This window comes from Mustelus asterias, chromosome 14 (assembly GCF_964213995.1).
Source record: "Mustelus asterias chromosome 14, sMusAst1.hap1.1, whole genome shotgun sequence".
NCBI classification, from domain to species: domain Eukaryota; kingdom Metazoa; phylum Chordata; class Chondrichthyes; order Carcharhiniformes; family Triakidae; genus Mustelus; species Mustelus asterias.
Window position 1 is genome coordinate 90,873,338 of NC_135814.1, and position 14,877 is coordinate 90,888,214.

Here is a 14,877-nt window from a genome sequence, read left to right on the forward strand (position 1 = left end):
CACCCAGGCCCTATCCCCATAACCCCAGGTATTTACCCTGCTAATCCCCCTGACACAAAGGGGCAATTTAGCATGACCAAACAACCTAACCTGCACATCTTTGGACTCTGGGAGGAATCCAGAGCACCCGGAGCTCCTTCTGTGTCCAAACAGTGCTGGATTTGATTTGATTTGATTTATTATTGTCACATGTATTAACATACAGTGAAAAGTATTGTTTCTTGCGCGCTATACAGACAAAACATACCGTTCATAGAGAAGGAAACGAGAGAGTGCAGAATGTAGTGTTACAGTCATAGTTAGCGTGTACACAAAGATCAACTTAATGCAAGGTAGATCCATTCAAAAGTCTGATAGCAGCAGGGAAGAAGCTGTTCTTGAGTCGGTTGGTCCGTGACCTCAGACTTTTGTATCTTTTTCCTGACGGAAGATGGTGGAAGAGAGAATGTCCGGGTGCGTGGAGTCCTTAATTATGCTGGCAGCTTTGCTGAGGCAGCGGGAAGTGTAGACAGAGTCAATGGATGGGACGCTGGTTTGCGTGATGGATTGGGCTACATTCACGACCTTTTGTAGTTCCTTGCGGTCTTGGGCAGAGCAGGAGCCATACCAAGCTGTGATACAATCAGAAAGAATGCTTTCTATGGTGTAAAGGTTGGTGAGAGTCATAGCTGACATGCCAGATTTCCTTAGTCTCCTGAGAAAGTAGAGGTGTTGTTGGGCTTTCTTAACTATAGTGTCAGCATAGGGGGACCAGGACAGGTTGTTGGTGGCCACCTAAAAACTTGAAGCTCTCGACCATTTCTATTTCGTACCCGTTGATGTAGACAGGGGCATGTTCTCCTTTATGCTTCCTGAAGTTAATGACAATCTCCTTCATTTTGTTGACATTGAGGGAGAGATTATTGTTGCCCCACCAGTTCACCAGATTCTCTGTCTCATTCCTGTACTCTGTCTCATCATTGTTTGAGATCCGACCCACTCCGGTGGTGTCGTCAGCAAACTTGAAAATTGAATTGAAGAGGAATTTGGCCACACAGTCACAGGTGTATAAGGAGTATAGTTGGGTGCTGAGAACACAGCCTTGTGGGGCACCGGTGTTGAGGATGATCATGGAGGAGGTGTTGTTGTTTATCCTTGCTGATTGTGGTCTGTGAGTTAGGAAGTTCAGAATCCAGTCGCAGAGAGAGGTGCCAAGGCCCAGGCCAGGGAGTTTGGATATGAGTTTCGTGGGAATAATAGTGTTGAAGGCTGAGCTGTAGTCAATAAATAGGAGTCTGACATCGGTGTCCTTGTTATCTAGGTGTTCCAGGATTGAGTGCAGGGCCAGCGAGATGGCATTTGCTGTGGACCTGTTGCGGCGGTAGGCAAACTGTGGTGGATCCAGGTAGTCTGGGAGGCTGGAATTGATTTGTGTCATGACTAGCCTTTTGAAGCACTTCATAATGATGGATGTCAGAGCCACCGGCCGATAATCCTGAAGGTACGCTGCTTGGCTTTTCTTAGGTACCGGGATGATGGTCATCTTCTTGAAGCAGATAGGGACCTCAGATTGTTGTAAAGAGAGGTTGAAGATGTCTGTGAATAGTGTGGTGACTAGGGGATTTTCACAGTAACATTCATTGCAGTGTTAATGTAAGCCTACTTGTGACACTAACAAATAAACTAAACTTAAATAATGGGTTGTGGTAAAACCAACCACTCTGGATCTGTGCACTTTTCAGTAAATAAGGGGGGGGATACTTCTGGCTCGCGAGCTGCCAGTGGGAATTGCGATAGCCTGGACAATCAGGCAAAAAATGGGTTTGGCACTCATCACGATGATCCCGGCCTGCCCTGTCAGCCCTGATCAGGTTTTAGCCCATAGGGCAGGCAATCCGATAATTATGTAAATCAGTCAATTTTAATACAATTAGCGGGCTTGGCGGCCCATTCACTGACCGCCCCGCCATTCACCCGTCTCTCCAAAGGGAAATGCACCGGGCGGGCTTTGGTGTGGCCATGACCAGTGTGGACCTGGCATGCTGAACCCCTAGAATCAAGGATATCACCACCAATCCCTCAGCAAAGAGGGACATCCTCCACCCACCACTCAAATAATGAGTCACACTAATGGGTCACACCATCCCACACCATGCAGGCATGAGGGTGACTCGACCCAACCTTCCTCCCAGGCTCCCTCAGACTCCCCTCACTTAGTCCACTCCTCCCCTCCAGACCCTGCTATTCAGCCCTCCTCCCCCCTGAGACTCCCAATCAGCCTACCTCCCTCCTCAGAACCTCATCTCCCTCTTCCAACTCCTGTTCAGGCCCCACTTTAGGCCACATGCCTTGGCATTGCCAAAAGTGCACTGAATCTGGCACTAACACCATGGCCTGGCCCCTTGGGACCTGAGAGGGTCAAGGAGGTAAGTCAAGTGCCCATGTACCCTCTGTTGCTGCCAGGGCTGCAGAGGGAGGAACCCCCAGGAAGTGGGCTTGGGCTGGGAGCAAGGGATTGACCTCGCCATTCTCCCCTCGGATGCCCCTTCAAGGCCTGGCATACCTGATGATCACCCCTGGCATGGTGATTTCATGATGTGGAGATGCCGGCGTTGGACTGGGGTAAACACAGTAAGAAGTTTAACAACACCAGGTTAAAGTCCAACAGGTTTATTTGGTCGCAAAAGCCACAAGCTTTCGGAGCCTTAAGCTCCTTCTTCAGGTGAGTGGGAATTCTGTTCACAAACAGGGCATATAAAGACACAAACTCAATTTACAGAATAATGGTTGGAATGCGAATACTTACAGCTAATCAAGTCTTAAAGGTATAAACAATGTGAGTGGAGAGAGCATTAAGACAGGTTAAAGAGATGTGTATTGTCTCCAGACAGGACAGCCAGTGAGACTCTGCAAGTCCAGGCAAACTATGGGGATTACAGATAGTGTGACATGAACCCAATATCCCGGGATGTTGAAAGGATGTTTCCTCTTGTGGGTAAGTCCAGAATTAGGGGTCACCCTTATAGGACAGAGGTTAGGAGAATTTTTTTCTCTGAGGGTTGTGCGACGTTGGAACTCTCTGCCACTGAATGCGCTGGAAGTGGGATCACTGAATAATTTTAAGGCTGGGTAGATAGATTCTTGTTAGGCAAGGGAAGCAAAGGTTATTAGGCGTAAATGGGAATGTGGAACTCAACACAAACAGATCAATCATGATCTTATTGAATGGCGGAGAAGACTTGAGGGGCTGAATGGCCTATTTTTGTTCCTATTTTGTATGTTCACATGTTTGTATCCCAACATTTTTATTTACAGGACAAATCCATATTGGAGGCCAGGAACACTTCTACATGGAAACCCATAATGTCCTTGTCATTCCTAAAGGTGAGGATGGAGAAATCGAAATCATTTGCTCAATCCAGCATCCAAAAAATGCCCAGGTAAGTCATTATAATTCAACCTGCCCTAGGCTACTACCCTCATTACTGTAGGTGAATCATAGCAGTTTGTGTTCTAACAATTTAACAAGGGAAAGATCTATTTTTGCTGGTTGTAGTGCTGCTGTCAGAGGTAACATTCCTCCCTTGAACAATGGATATCAGCAGCTGCAGCCATTTGGTTCCTGGACTAGGGACAGGAAGGTCAGTCAGATTTCCAATTCTTGATAACCAGTAATCCAGATGGGCAGCAAGTACAAATGAGCAAAGGCGTCAGGGTGAGGTGAAGACCAGGGTTATCAGGTTATCTATCTTCACCTGCCATGGTCATTTTCTACTCAGGCTTTCATGTGTGCACGGAGACATCCATTTGGAAGGGTTACCACTATTACCAGGGTAACTACTAGCAAGACAAAAGGGGAAAAAAACAGGAATAATAGGGAATGGAAGAAAAAAACCAGCAAAACATTTGAGGAACTGGACCAAGAGCCAATTTAAGTTAGCATTAAGCCAATGTTCAGCCATGCTGTTTGTAAAATATTTGCTCACTCTTCAGGATATTTATTGTATCAATCACCCAATCTTTGAGAGTCAACTATATCCCTGCTCTGCTCTTCTTTCCATCTCCTTTTCTCCCTTACTCTCCTGAGGGTGGTGACTCTCGTTTGGAATGTGGGTCCTGTTATATATTTTGTGTGGCCAGCATCTGGAATTATTAAGAGAAGCTTCAGACCTTGTTTGGAACAAGGAAGATATTTTAAAATAGAGAAACGTAGGTACAGGAGGTTTATGCAGCACAGTTTCATGGTGGTAGATACAGGAAGGATGTCCGAGGCAGGTTCTTTACTCAGAGAGTGGTTGGGGTGTGGAATAGACTGCCTGCTTTGATAGTGGAGTCGGACACTTTAGGAATTTTCAAGCGGTTACTGGATAGGCACATGGAGCACACCAGAATGATAGGGAGTGGGATAGCTTGATCTTGGTTTCAGACAAAGCTCGGCACAACATCGAGGGCCGAAGGCCTGTACTGTGCTGTACTGTTCTATGTTCTAAAGGCTGCACTGGGGCAGAGCCCAGTTCTACATATTTACTCCATGCATCCAGAAGATTCTGTTGAGAGAGGACTCCACCCTCTGGTGTGAACACTCACTCTCGGTTTCCATTGGTCCCTCAAGTCAGGTGACCCTCTATTGCTGTACTGTCTTAAAGAGACAGATACCACACGCACATCTCTCCCCCTTTAACTTTCTTATACAATCTTCAAAATTGACTTACTCAACCCACATTGCGGATAAATGATTATAGACACAAGTCAGACATTTGCAAATTGATGTAACAATTGTTCAATGGACAGATCTTGAGGCTTTCATTTAACGTACTTCAAGTAGTAGGTTTCAAATATGCGCAGTTCCAAATATGGTCATGCATGAGATTCTTCCATACAGGCTTGCTGCTTTCTAAGTTCTGTCCTGGACTTTGCGCTGACCAAAGACTATATACTTTACTCTGCGGACAGTGTCACTCTCCAATTCTGCATTGATCTTTTTCTTTGTCACACACTGTACTCTACAGTGCATGCAGGTATGATCATCGCAATACAACACAGTCTTACGTCTTGACAGTTCGCACACAATCTCAGTTTGTCACCTGTGAAGAAAATGCCTGTGGCACTCTATTTCTGGTACTTAGGTTGTGTCATAGAGTTTCTTCTCTTCCTCGCATTTCAATTTGGCATCTTTTTCATCGACAATTATGTCATACTGGTTCTTGTATTTTTCTATCATATGATCCATCTCTTCCTCCTTCTTCCGCACCAACCAATCTTTTGGAAGGTATGGTGATAGGTGAGCACTTTGCAATTCATTCAGTTTATGTTTGATTTCTTCCATTTCTTCCAATTGCCTTCTAACAACATTTTTTCCTTCTTATCTTTTAATTAAACAATTCTAACTTGTTCAACAATTCTTTTCTCCCTTTTGGTCTGTCCATGGCTATGTCCTCCACAGCACCCTCGAACACCGGACAGTTTCTGCCTCTCTGCAGAATGTTTCTCAAGCTCATTTGTGTTTTCCATCCGACTGGTAGTTCAATCGTTCAGGTGAATTTCTAGAGAATTCCCAATAATGGCTTCGGTAAATGTTACTTCTGTTCTGATTTCTGCTTCAATAGAATGGCAACTCTTGCAGTAGATGATACATGATGTCCTACATGAGCGCCCTGGATCAAATCTTTGATGCGTTTCACTCTTTGACTAGCAGTTCTCACAACCATCACCAACTTAATAACATCAATTACATGGGATTTCCTTGGCCTTCGATTTCCATGATATGACCTCTGTTGCTGAGTTTTGCACGTCTTTTTCTTTCAACTCTTTTTACCTTTTATTCACATCTTCATGCTCTAACTCCAGTTCCTTCACCACTTGATGGTGAATGTTGCACTACTTCCAATCTTTTTCACAGTGCTTGTTTCTTTTCTAGCTTAGATAAAGCTGGGCTGCTTCTCATTTGATTATGGGTCACAATGTTTTCCCACATTTTCTATTTGCTGTAGTTCTTGGTGAAGTTTATTCAATTTTTTTTCACTCTTACTATTTTTTCTTTTCTGTGGCTTGTCTTACTTTCAGACTGATTACAGCTTTATTGTTTGCTTGCATTTCATTGCTAAAACTTACAAGGAACTTTTCAATACAGCACAAAAGGACGGATACAACTGAATCTTGTTGCCTTTAACTCTTCAATTAGTCAATAAGGGTCTTCCATTGCCCATTTTCTGGATTCTCTCTGTTCCTCTTTCTCTGGGTCTTCCAATACTTCCCCCTCCCTGGGATTTCCAGTGTGCCAATCTCTCTAGGGTATCTCAGCTCCCCCTTTCTCTGGGGTCTTTCAGTGCGCTTTCCCTTCTCCAGGGTCTTCCAGTGGTTCACCTCTCCAGGGTTTCTCAGCTACTCCTTTCTCCAGGGTCTTTCAGTGCCCACCCTCCCAGAGGTATCCCAGCGCCCTCCCCCTTCTCAGGAAGCTGGGCACAGTGCTGACTTCAAACCAAAACATTTTTGGGAGTTGAATTCAGGGCCAGAATAGGCAAGATGAGATTTCTACATGATCAGTTTTTGGTTTCTTTGTGGGTCAGGAGAAATAGGATTGATACTCCAGGCTTTACAAGACAACCTTAGGCTTCTATATGCCTTGAAATTTCCCTGTTTGGGATTCTCTTTCTACTGGGTATTGTATCCCTGTGTAGGTGTCTCCAAAGGTCAGATAACCACTTCACATAGACCTCCTGTGCCCTTTTGATCAGGAAGTTAGCAAGAGACATGTTAAAATCAACCATGCCTTTCTGCATCTAAACCCAACTACTTGCTGGGTTACAAACTCTCCAGGATTTTCCTTAAGATAATGAGAATTAAACACGGCTGCAAAAAAATTCAGGAGAGAAACCATTGAGCCACACTGAAATATAATGTGATTTTTTAATGTTCTTTGAACTCTTTCATTTATTAACTGTAAAATATTGGCGATAGGTGGCTTTTGACTGGTTGAAGTAAACAAGAACAAAGAAAATTACAGCACAGGAACAGGCCCTTTGGCCCTCCAAGCCTACATCGACCATGCTGCCCATCTGAATTAAAACCCCCTACCCTTCCGGGGACCATATCCCTCTATTCCCATCCTATTCATGTATTTGTCAAGGCTTCCCTTAAATGTCACTATCGTATCTGCTTCCACTACCTCCTCCGGCAGCGAGTTCCAGGCACCCACTCTGTGTAAAAAAACTTGCCTCGTACATCTCCTTTAAACCTTGCCCCTCGCACCTTAAACCTATGCCCCCTAGTAATTGACTCTTCCACCCTGGGAAAAAGCTTCTGACTATCCACTCTGTCCATGCCTCTCATAATCTTATAGACTTCTATCAGGTCGCCCGTTGTTCCAGCGAGAACTAACCAAGTTTCTCCAACCTCTCCTCATAGCTAATGCCCTCCATATCAGGCAACATCCTGGTAAATCTTTTCTGTACCCTCTCCAAAGCCTCCACATCCTTCTGGTAGTGCCCTAGTCTCCAGCCAATCTATATCCTGCTGTATCCGCCGACGGTCCTCATCGTTATCTGCAAATCCACCAACCTTTGTTCGTCCGCAAACTTACTAATCAAACCAGTTACATTTTCCTCAATCATTTATATATATTACAAACAGCAAAGGTCCCAGCATTGATCCCTGAGGAACACCACTCGTCACAACTCTCCATTCAGAAATGCACCTTTCCGCTGCTACCCTCTGTCTTCTATGACCGAGCATCTTGCCAGCTCACCTCTGATCCCGTGCGACTTCACTTTCTGTACCAGTTTGCCATGAGGGACCTTGTCAAAGGCCTTACAGAAGTCCATGTAGACAACATTCACTGCCCTACAATTATCAATCATCTTCGTCACTTCCTCGAAAAATTCGATCAAGTTGGTGAGACACGACCTCCCCTTCATAAAATCATGTTGCCTTTCACTTATTTCCAAGTGGGAGTAAATCCTGTCTTGAAGAAACTGCTCCAATAATTTCCCTCCCACTGACATAAGGCTCACCAGCCTGTAATTACCTGGATTATCCTTGCTACCCTTCGTAAATAAAGGAACAACACTGGCTATTCTCCAACCCTCTGGGACCTCCCCTGTAGTAAGAAGTTTAACAACACCAGGTTAAAGTCCAACAGGTTTATTTGGTAGCAAAAGACACACAAGCTTTCGGATAAACCTGTTGGACTTTAACCTGGTGTTGTTAAACTTCTTACTGTGTTTACCCCAGTCCAACGCCGGCATCTCCACATCATGACCTCCCCTGTAGCCAGAGAGGATACAAAGATTTCTCTCAAGGCCCCAGCAATTTCCTCCCTTGCCTCTCTCAGTATTCTGGGGTATATCCCATCAAGCCCTGGGGACTTGTCTACCTTAATGTTTTTCAAGAGCCCCAATACATCCTCCTTTTTGATCTCAACATGATCCAAACTATCTGAGCAGAGATAGCAACCCTTAATTGCTAAGCTGCATTCTTGTTCAGGAGTTAAAATTGAACCACCTCCAGTTGGATCTGTAAAGAAATTGGATTTGTAGACCTGTTGATAAGTTTTGCTTCTTCTGATAGACAGTAGTTGCAGATGTGCTGGGGATTCCATTCAATCGAGTCACGGTCCGTGTCAAAAGGATTGGTGGTGCCTTTGGTGGAAAGGTGGCAAAAGCCAGCAAAATAGCAGCAATCGCAGCAGTGGCAGCTCACAAGTAAGTGGTTCACTAGCTTGGAGTTTTGTTTCGTGTAGGCTGTTTGTTGTGCAGGAGTGTCACTAATATACTCAGGTCAAACTTTGACCTTTCACCTCTGGACACTAGGTTTGAGTCCAGCACAACCTGACAGGATCAGACTCCTCAGATGAGTGGCTGTGTGTGGGTCTGTTGCGGGGTTTTTCGGAGACTAAGTAATGCCGAAACTTCAGCTAATGCAAAGACTCGCGAAGTCAGTATCCTGGTTGTACAAATAAAGATGTCTCTTTATTTGACCAACGGTCGTTGGGAGAGGTAACAATGGGCAGTCCAACACCTCTCTGAGAGAAGGCCCTGAGCATTCCAAAACCACTCTAAAGTTACAATACATCAGACAGGACAATTATACATTTTCAAGTTCGCTTTTCCTGCCTTCCCTTTAGTTATGAACCAGTCATCATTAGTACAAATCAATCATTGTTATCAGTTGTCATATACCTTAGTCATATAACATTCCATAGAATCCCTACAGTGCAGAAAGAGACCATTTGGCCCATCGAGTCTGCGCTGACCACAATCCCAGCCAGGCCCTATCCCCATAACCCTATGCATTTACCTTAGCTAGTCCCCCTGACACTAAGGGGCAATTTAGCATGGCCAATCCATCTAACCCGCACATCTTTGCATTGTGGGAGGAAACTGGAACTCCCGGAGGAAACCCACATGGGGAGAATGTACAAACTCTACACAGTCAGTGACCTGAGGCTGGAATTGAACCCGGATCCCTGGCGCTGTGAGGCAGCGCTGCTAACCACTGTGCCACCGTGCTGCCCGTACATTCTACTCTCTGACATCATGGGATTTAATTGGTCTTTTGATTTGATTTGATTTGATACATGTCTAAATCAGGATTACTTGTTCAAATCTCTTACTTGTTTAAATCTCTTACTGTGGGTATTTGTTTCATTATGCAGATAGTATCTCTGTTAGTCTGATCTTAAGCCATTTCACTTGGTGCTAGTAGTTTTATTAGTGTCTTAAATCTCTGTTTATTTGAAATTTCTCTAATGGGGTCCAGTGTGAAATGAGCCCAGCTCTAAATGTCGTAGAGAAATGGAAGAAAACTATAGTACTAAAAATTAATCATTAGTCACCACGTTTGTAACTTCACTCAGCAAATTCACGACATGCTTAATTAGGAATTGGAAAAATACATCACAATGATACAATAGAATCAGCTCTTTCGACTAACAACGTGGACGGAACTTACTCTGTATCTAATGTGTTGCACCTGTCCTGGAATGTTTGATGGAATAATATCAAACAAGCTTTATTTAGTCATCACACCATCACTTCAGACAGCCTATTTTCACCTCTGTGACATTGCCTGACTCCATCTCCCTCTGTTCAGCTGCTACTGAAACTTTCATCCATGTTTTGTTACCTAGACACTTGACAATTCCAATACTGCGCTGGCTGCCATCCCATATTCTAACCTTGATAATCATTCAAACTCTACTGCCTGTGTCCCAACTCAGAAGTCCCATTCACTCATCACCCTTCTCTAAGCTATCCGACATTAGCTACAGGTTAAGCAACGCTTCAATTTTAGAGTTCTTATCGCTAATTTTCAAATCCTCTCTTGCCAAGGCTTTCCCTTGCATCTCTGTAATTTTCTCCAGTCCTACAGACCTCTGAGATATCTGCTCCTCTAATTTTGACATCATGAGCATGCCCAATTTTAATGCCTTCATCTGCCAAGGTCCCAAGCTGTGGAACTTCCTCTCTATACCTCTCTGCCTTTGTAACTTTCTTTCCTCCTTTAAGATGCTCCTTAAACTCTGTCTTTTACCAAGCCTTTGGTTAGGTGTTCTGATATCTCCTTATGTAGCTTGGTGTCAGATTTTGCTCTCTCATGTTCCTGTGAAGTCCTTTGCAATCCTTTATAATGTTATTATGTTTTGTTGCTGTACCTGCCTCAGCTGTGTTTGATGGAACAGTGTAGATGGAGCTTTACCCTATCTAACCTGTGTTGTACCTGCATCAGCAGTATTTGATGGTACAGTGTAGAGGAAGCTTTACCTATACTGTTGTACTTGCCTCAGTAGTTTGATGATGCCTTGCTTTCATCACTCAATGAGGGAAGGGGAAATTTTACAATGGCATCACCAGAAGTGGTCTGTACGTCCAAATGGCTTTGATTGAACTAAGATTTGTCTTTGTTCCTCTTTGAAGATGCTGTCTGATAGAATTACATAGATTCTACAGTGCAGAATCAAGCCATTTCACCCAACTGGTGGCTAGAGATGGTTAGATTATCTCATGTTGAAGATGTTCATTGCCTGGCATTGGTGACGTGCAAATGTTATTTGCCATTCATCAGCCCAGGCCTGAATGTTGCCCAGGTCTTGCTGTTGGCAGAGCTGCTTCAATATCTGAGGAGTTGCGAATGATACTGAACACCAGGCAATTATCAGAGAACACCTGAACTTTTGACTTCAGGATAGAGGGATAGTCATCATTGGCTGTGGAATCACTTTCCTCCATCTCTTGCATGCCACTTGTTTAGCACACATTTAGTCTTGGGGTTGTAGTTTCACCAAGTGGGTACCTCATTTTTAGGTGCTTCTCTTGGCATACACTCCTTGTTGACCAGAATTGGTCTTCTGGCTTGATGGTGATGGTAGAGTGAGGGATATGCAGAACCATGAGTTTATAAATTGTGATTGAATACAATTGTGCTGCTATTGTTGACCGACCTGAGCAACTCTTGGATGTCCAGTTATGAGCTGTTAGATCTGTTCTGAATCTATCCCTTTTAGTACAGTGGTAGTGCCACATGATATAGTGGAGGGTTTCCTCAGTAGAAGATGGGGCTTTGTCGCCACAAAAACTGTACAGCGTTCACTCCTACCAATGTTGTCATAAACCGGTGCATCTATGGCAGGTAATTTGGTGAGGGCAAGGTCAAGTCTCTTTTTCCCTCAACATCTGTCACAGGCCCAGTCTTTAAGGCCCAAATTTCCTTAACCTAGTTCCTCTTAAGCGCATTTACACTCTTCATCACTCCATAACTCTTGGGATACAGATTTAAATTATGAGGACAGTTTACATAGTCCATGCTTGTAAACCTTTCCGTATCCTTCTTCAGCAATCTATCACTAATGAGTATAATTATCCACCTAAGGAACTCCATGTTACTGGTCATGGGTTCTGTGGGTCCTTGTGTGGCTAATGAGCCTGATCCTTGAGCTGCATCTTCGACTGCACACTTGCCATGTGTTTCTGGGAGGTGGGTTCGGTCCTTGGACTCTAGATCTCCAGCATTCCTTTCTCAGGCTTCTTCCCCAGGCCTCCACTTGCCATTGGGTGGCCTCAAAGAATTATGCCATTCAATCAGGAAGTTCCTCCAAGTAGGCCTCTGTTGAGAAAGGGTCTCACAGGAGTTAAGGTCTATGTTATGTTTCTTGAGGTCAACCTTCTGGGTGTCTTTGAAATGCTTTCTTTGTTCTCTTGTTCGGAAGCTTTCCGTGAGCTGGAGTAGAAGATTTGCTTTGGTAGTTCGGACTCTGGCATCTTAAGCACATGGTCGATCCAGCTGATTTGGTTTTGGATGATCATGGCCGCGAAGCTGGTGATCTTGGCTCCCTCAGGAAATATTGATGTCAGTACACCTGTCCTCCCAGCCGATGCAGGGAATCCATCTCAGATCGTGTTGATGGTATCTTTCCAGAGTCTTGAGGGGTATCTGTACGTTGTCCATGTTTTTGAGCCGTAGAGAACAGTTGGGAAGATGATTGCCTTGTACACAAGGATTTTAGAGTCAGCACGAAAGTTGCGGTTATCATAAACACTTATCCTTAGGTGTCGGAAGGCGGTGCTTGTGGATTGGTTACAATGTTGGATCTCTGCATCAATGTCAGCCTGAGATGAGAGATGGCTCCCCAGGTAGGGGAAATGTGCCACAGTTGGGAGGGTTTCTCTGTTGATCTTGATGGAGGGAAAGAATGGATCTTGCCTGTGGTGGGTTGATAAAGGACTTGAGTCTTTGTGAGGTTGAGGCTGAGACTGATTCTTCGGTATGCTTCCGTGAAGGTGTCAACCATGGCTTGGAGATTCTCTTCTGAGAGAATGCACTGTGAACCACATAGTGAAGTTCCACAAGCGATGTCAGTGTTGCTTTCTTCTTGGATTTCAACCGTCCATCACATAAACATGTCCACTCCACTGGGAAGCTTGTTTATGACAAGGTGAAGGATGGCAGTGATGGAACTGGAAAAAATGGTGGGGGTGATGACATATCCCTGCTTGACTCCAGACTTGACCTCGAAGGTTCTGTCTTATTTCTGTCGGGAGAAACTGTTGGCAACATCTTGTCATGGTGGGGTCAGAGGATGTTGATGAATTTCTCCAGACAGCCGGCCTTTGACAGGGTCTTCCATAACACTTCCTGAGTCCATGCTAAAATGCCCCTTGGTGTCACAAGATGTGTAGGTTAGGGGGATTCCTGCTCCTATTTTCTATGTTTTTTACACAGTAATCAAGCTATAGAACTTTAACCAGTGTGGTAAGGGAGAGAAATCCACATAAAAGTGAGCTGAGTAGATATTAAAGGCCTGTATAACATTTGCTCTGAGTCACGAGTAAATATCTGATTAGAGGTGGCTCTCTGTGTGCTGCAGGACAGGCTGCTCAGTACGGTGTGTGTTGGAGAGAGGCGAGGACATGCTGATCAGCGGGGGTCGTCATCCATTCCTCGGCAGATACAAGGTCAGAACAAACAGGCTAAATTGTAGATTCCAAGTGTAAAGTAAGTTCTCACTTAACGTTGACTCACGTAATGTTCTTTCACTTTAATATTGTTAATATTAATGTAAATACATGAATTTAACATTATCAGTTTTACTTTCACATCATTTGCCACAGACTTCCTCTTCTGTGGCCTCGCTGCTCACAAAACATTTCCCACGGTGCTGCACCTTCACCCTCAGTCCCTCATTTCTATGTGTAAAATATGATACCTGAGGATAAGAAACCAGCTCCCAAGAGGGAGTGAGGAAAGTCATTCAGAAACCAGCAGCAAAGCTCGGGAAGAAGTGGTGAAGTCAAGGAAGGAGTTACCCCATCTACATCTACAAAGTGATGAAGCAGGTTCACCCTGATACTGGCATCCCTTCCAAGGTCATGAGCATTGTTCGTGAACGATATTTTCGAGCGCATCGCGGGTGAGGCTTCCTGCTTGGCCCATTACAAGCTCAGCATCAACTCCCAGGAGATCCAGATCACCATGTGCCTGCTGCTGCCCGGGTTATTGGCCAAGCATGCCATGTCAGAAGGGACAAAGGCAGTGACCAAGTACACCAGCTTCAAGTCAAACTCCACAATGGACTGAAAACCACCCTCTTTCTCCCTCCCCATCCCTTGCTTCTACTGGCCTTGCCGACTACCCTCCACTTCTTGCCAACTTCACCTCCTCTGCCTTGCTGACTCGCTCCTTGCCTCCCGCCTCTGTTCTCACCTGAGGACTCGTCTGTTCTTCAGTGGTTTCCCACTCCTGCTTCTGGCTCCACTGAAGAACTCATACTATGTCCTGGTCTCCATCTAGTGGTAAAAAGTGGTCAGTGCAGGTAACTGCTAACTGTACGATCAGCTTCTGCCACTAGAGGGAGGCTGGTAAAAGTACTGTGTAATGAGGTGAGTCTTGGTACCCCACATCGTAATTTAAAAAAATAAGCTTATTTGTAGATTGCATTTCTTTCATATTTAGCGAAGCAGTTTATTTTATCAGCTAGGAATGCCTCACATGTAGGTGAATTAGTCATGGTTAGGAAGAAAGGTTAGTCATGGGACGCATCAATTCCAGCCTCCTGGATTGCCTGGATCCACTACAGTTCGCCTACCGCCGTAACAGGTGCACAGCAGATGTCATCTTCCTGGCCCTGCACTCAACCCTGGAACACCTAGATAACAAAGACATCTGTGTCAGACTCCTATTTATTGACAATAGCTCAGCCTTCAACACCCTTATTTCTACGAAACTCATCTCCAAACTCCGTGGCCTGGGGCTTGGCTCCTCCCTCTGCAACTGGATCCTGAACTTCCTAATCCACAGACCACAATCAGTAAGGATACGCAGCAACACCTCCTCCATGATCATCCTCAATACCGGTGCCCCATAAGGCTATGTCCTCAGTCCCGTACTATACTCTTTATACATCTG

At 44.7% G+C, this 14,877-nt stretch overlaps 1 protein-coding gene across 5 annotated transcripts in view; it reads left to right on the forward strand.

Moving 5' to 3' along the window:
* The window catches only part of LOC144504089 (aldehyde oxidase 1-like), a 190,488-nt gene that overhangs the window by 121,336 nt on the left and 54,275 nt on the right, over nucleotides 1-14,877 (forward strand). For all 5 annotated transcript variants that reach the window (XM_078229257.1, XM_078229258.1, XM_078229259.1 and 2 more), the window contains 3 exons: nucleotides 3,295-3,419; nucleotides 8,545-8,678; nucleotides 13,340-13,427. In XM_078229257.1, coding sequence (XP_078085383.1) covers nucleotides 3,295-3,419; nucleotides 8,545-8,678; nucleotides 13,340-13,427 — 347 coding nt within the window. The remainder of the gene's footprint in view (nucleotides 1-3,294; nucleotides 3,420-8,544; nucleotides 8,679-13,339; nucleotides 13,428-14,877) is intronic.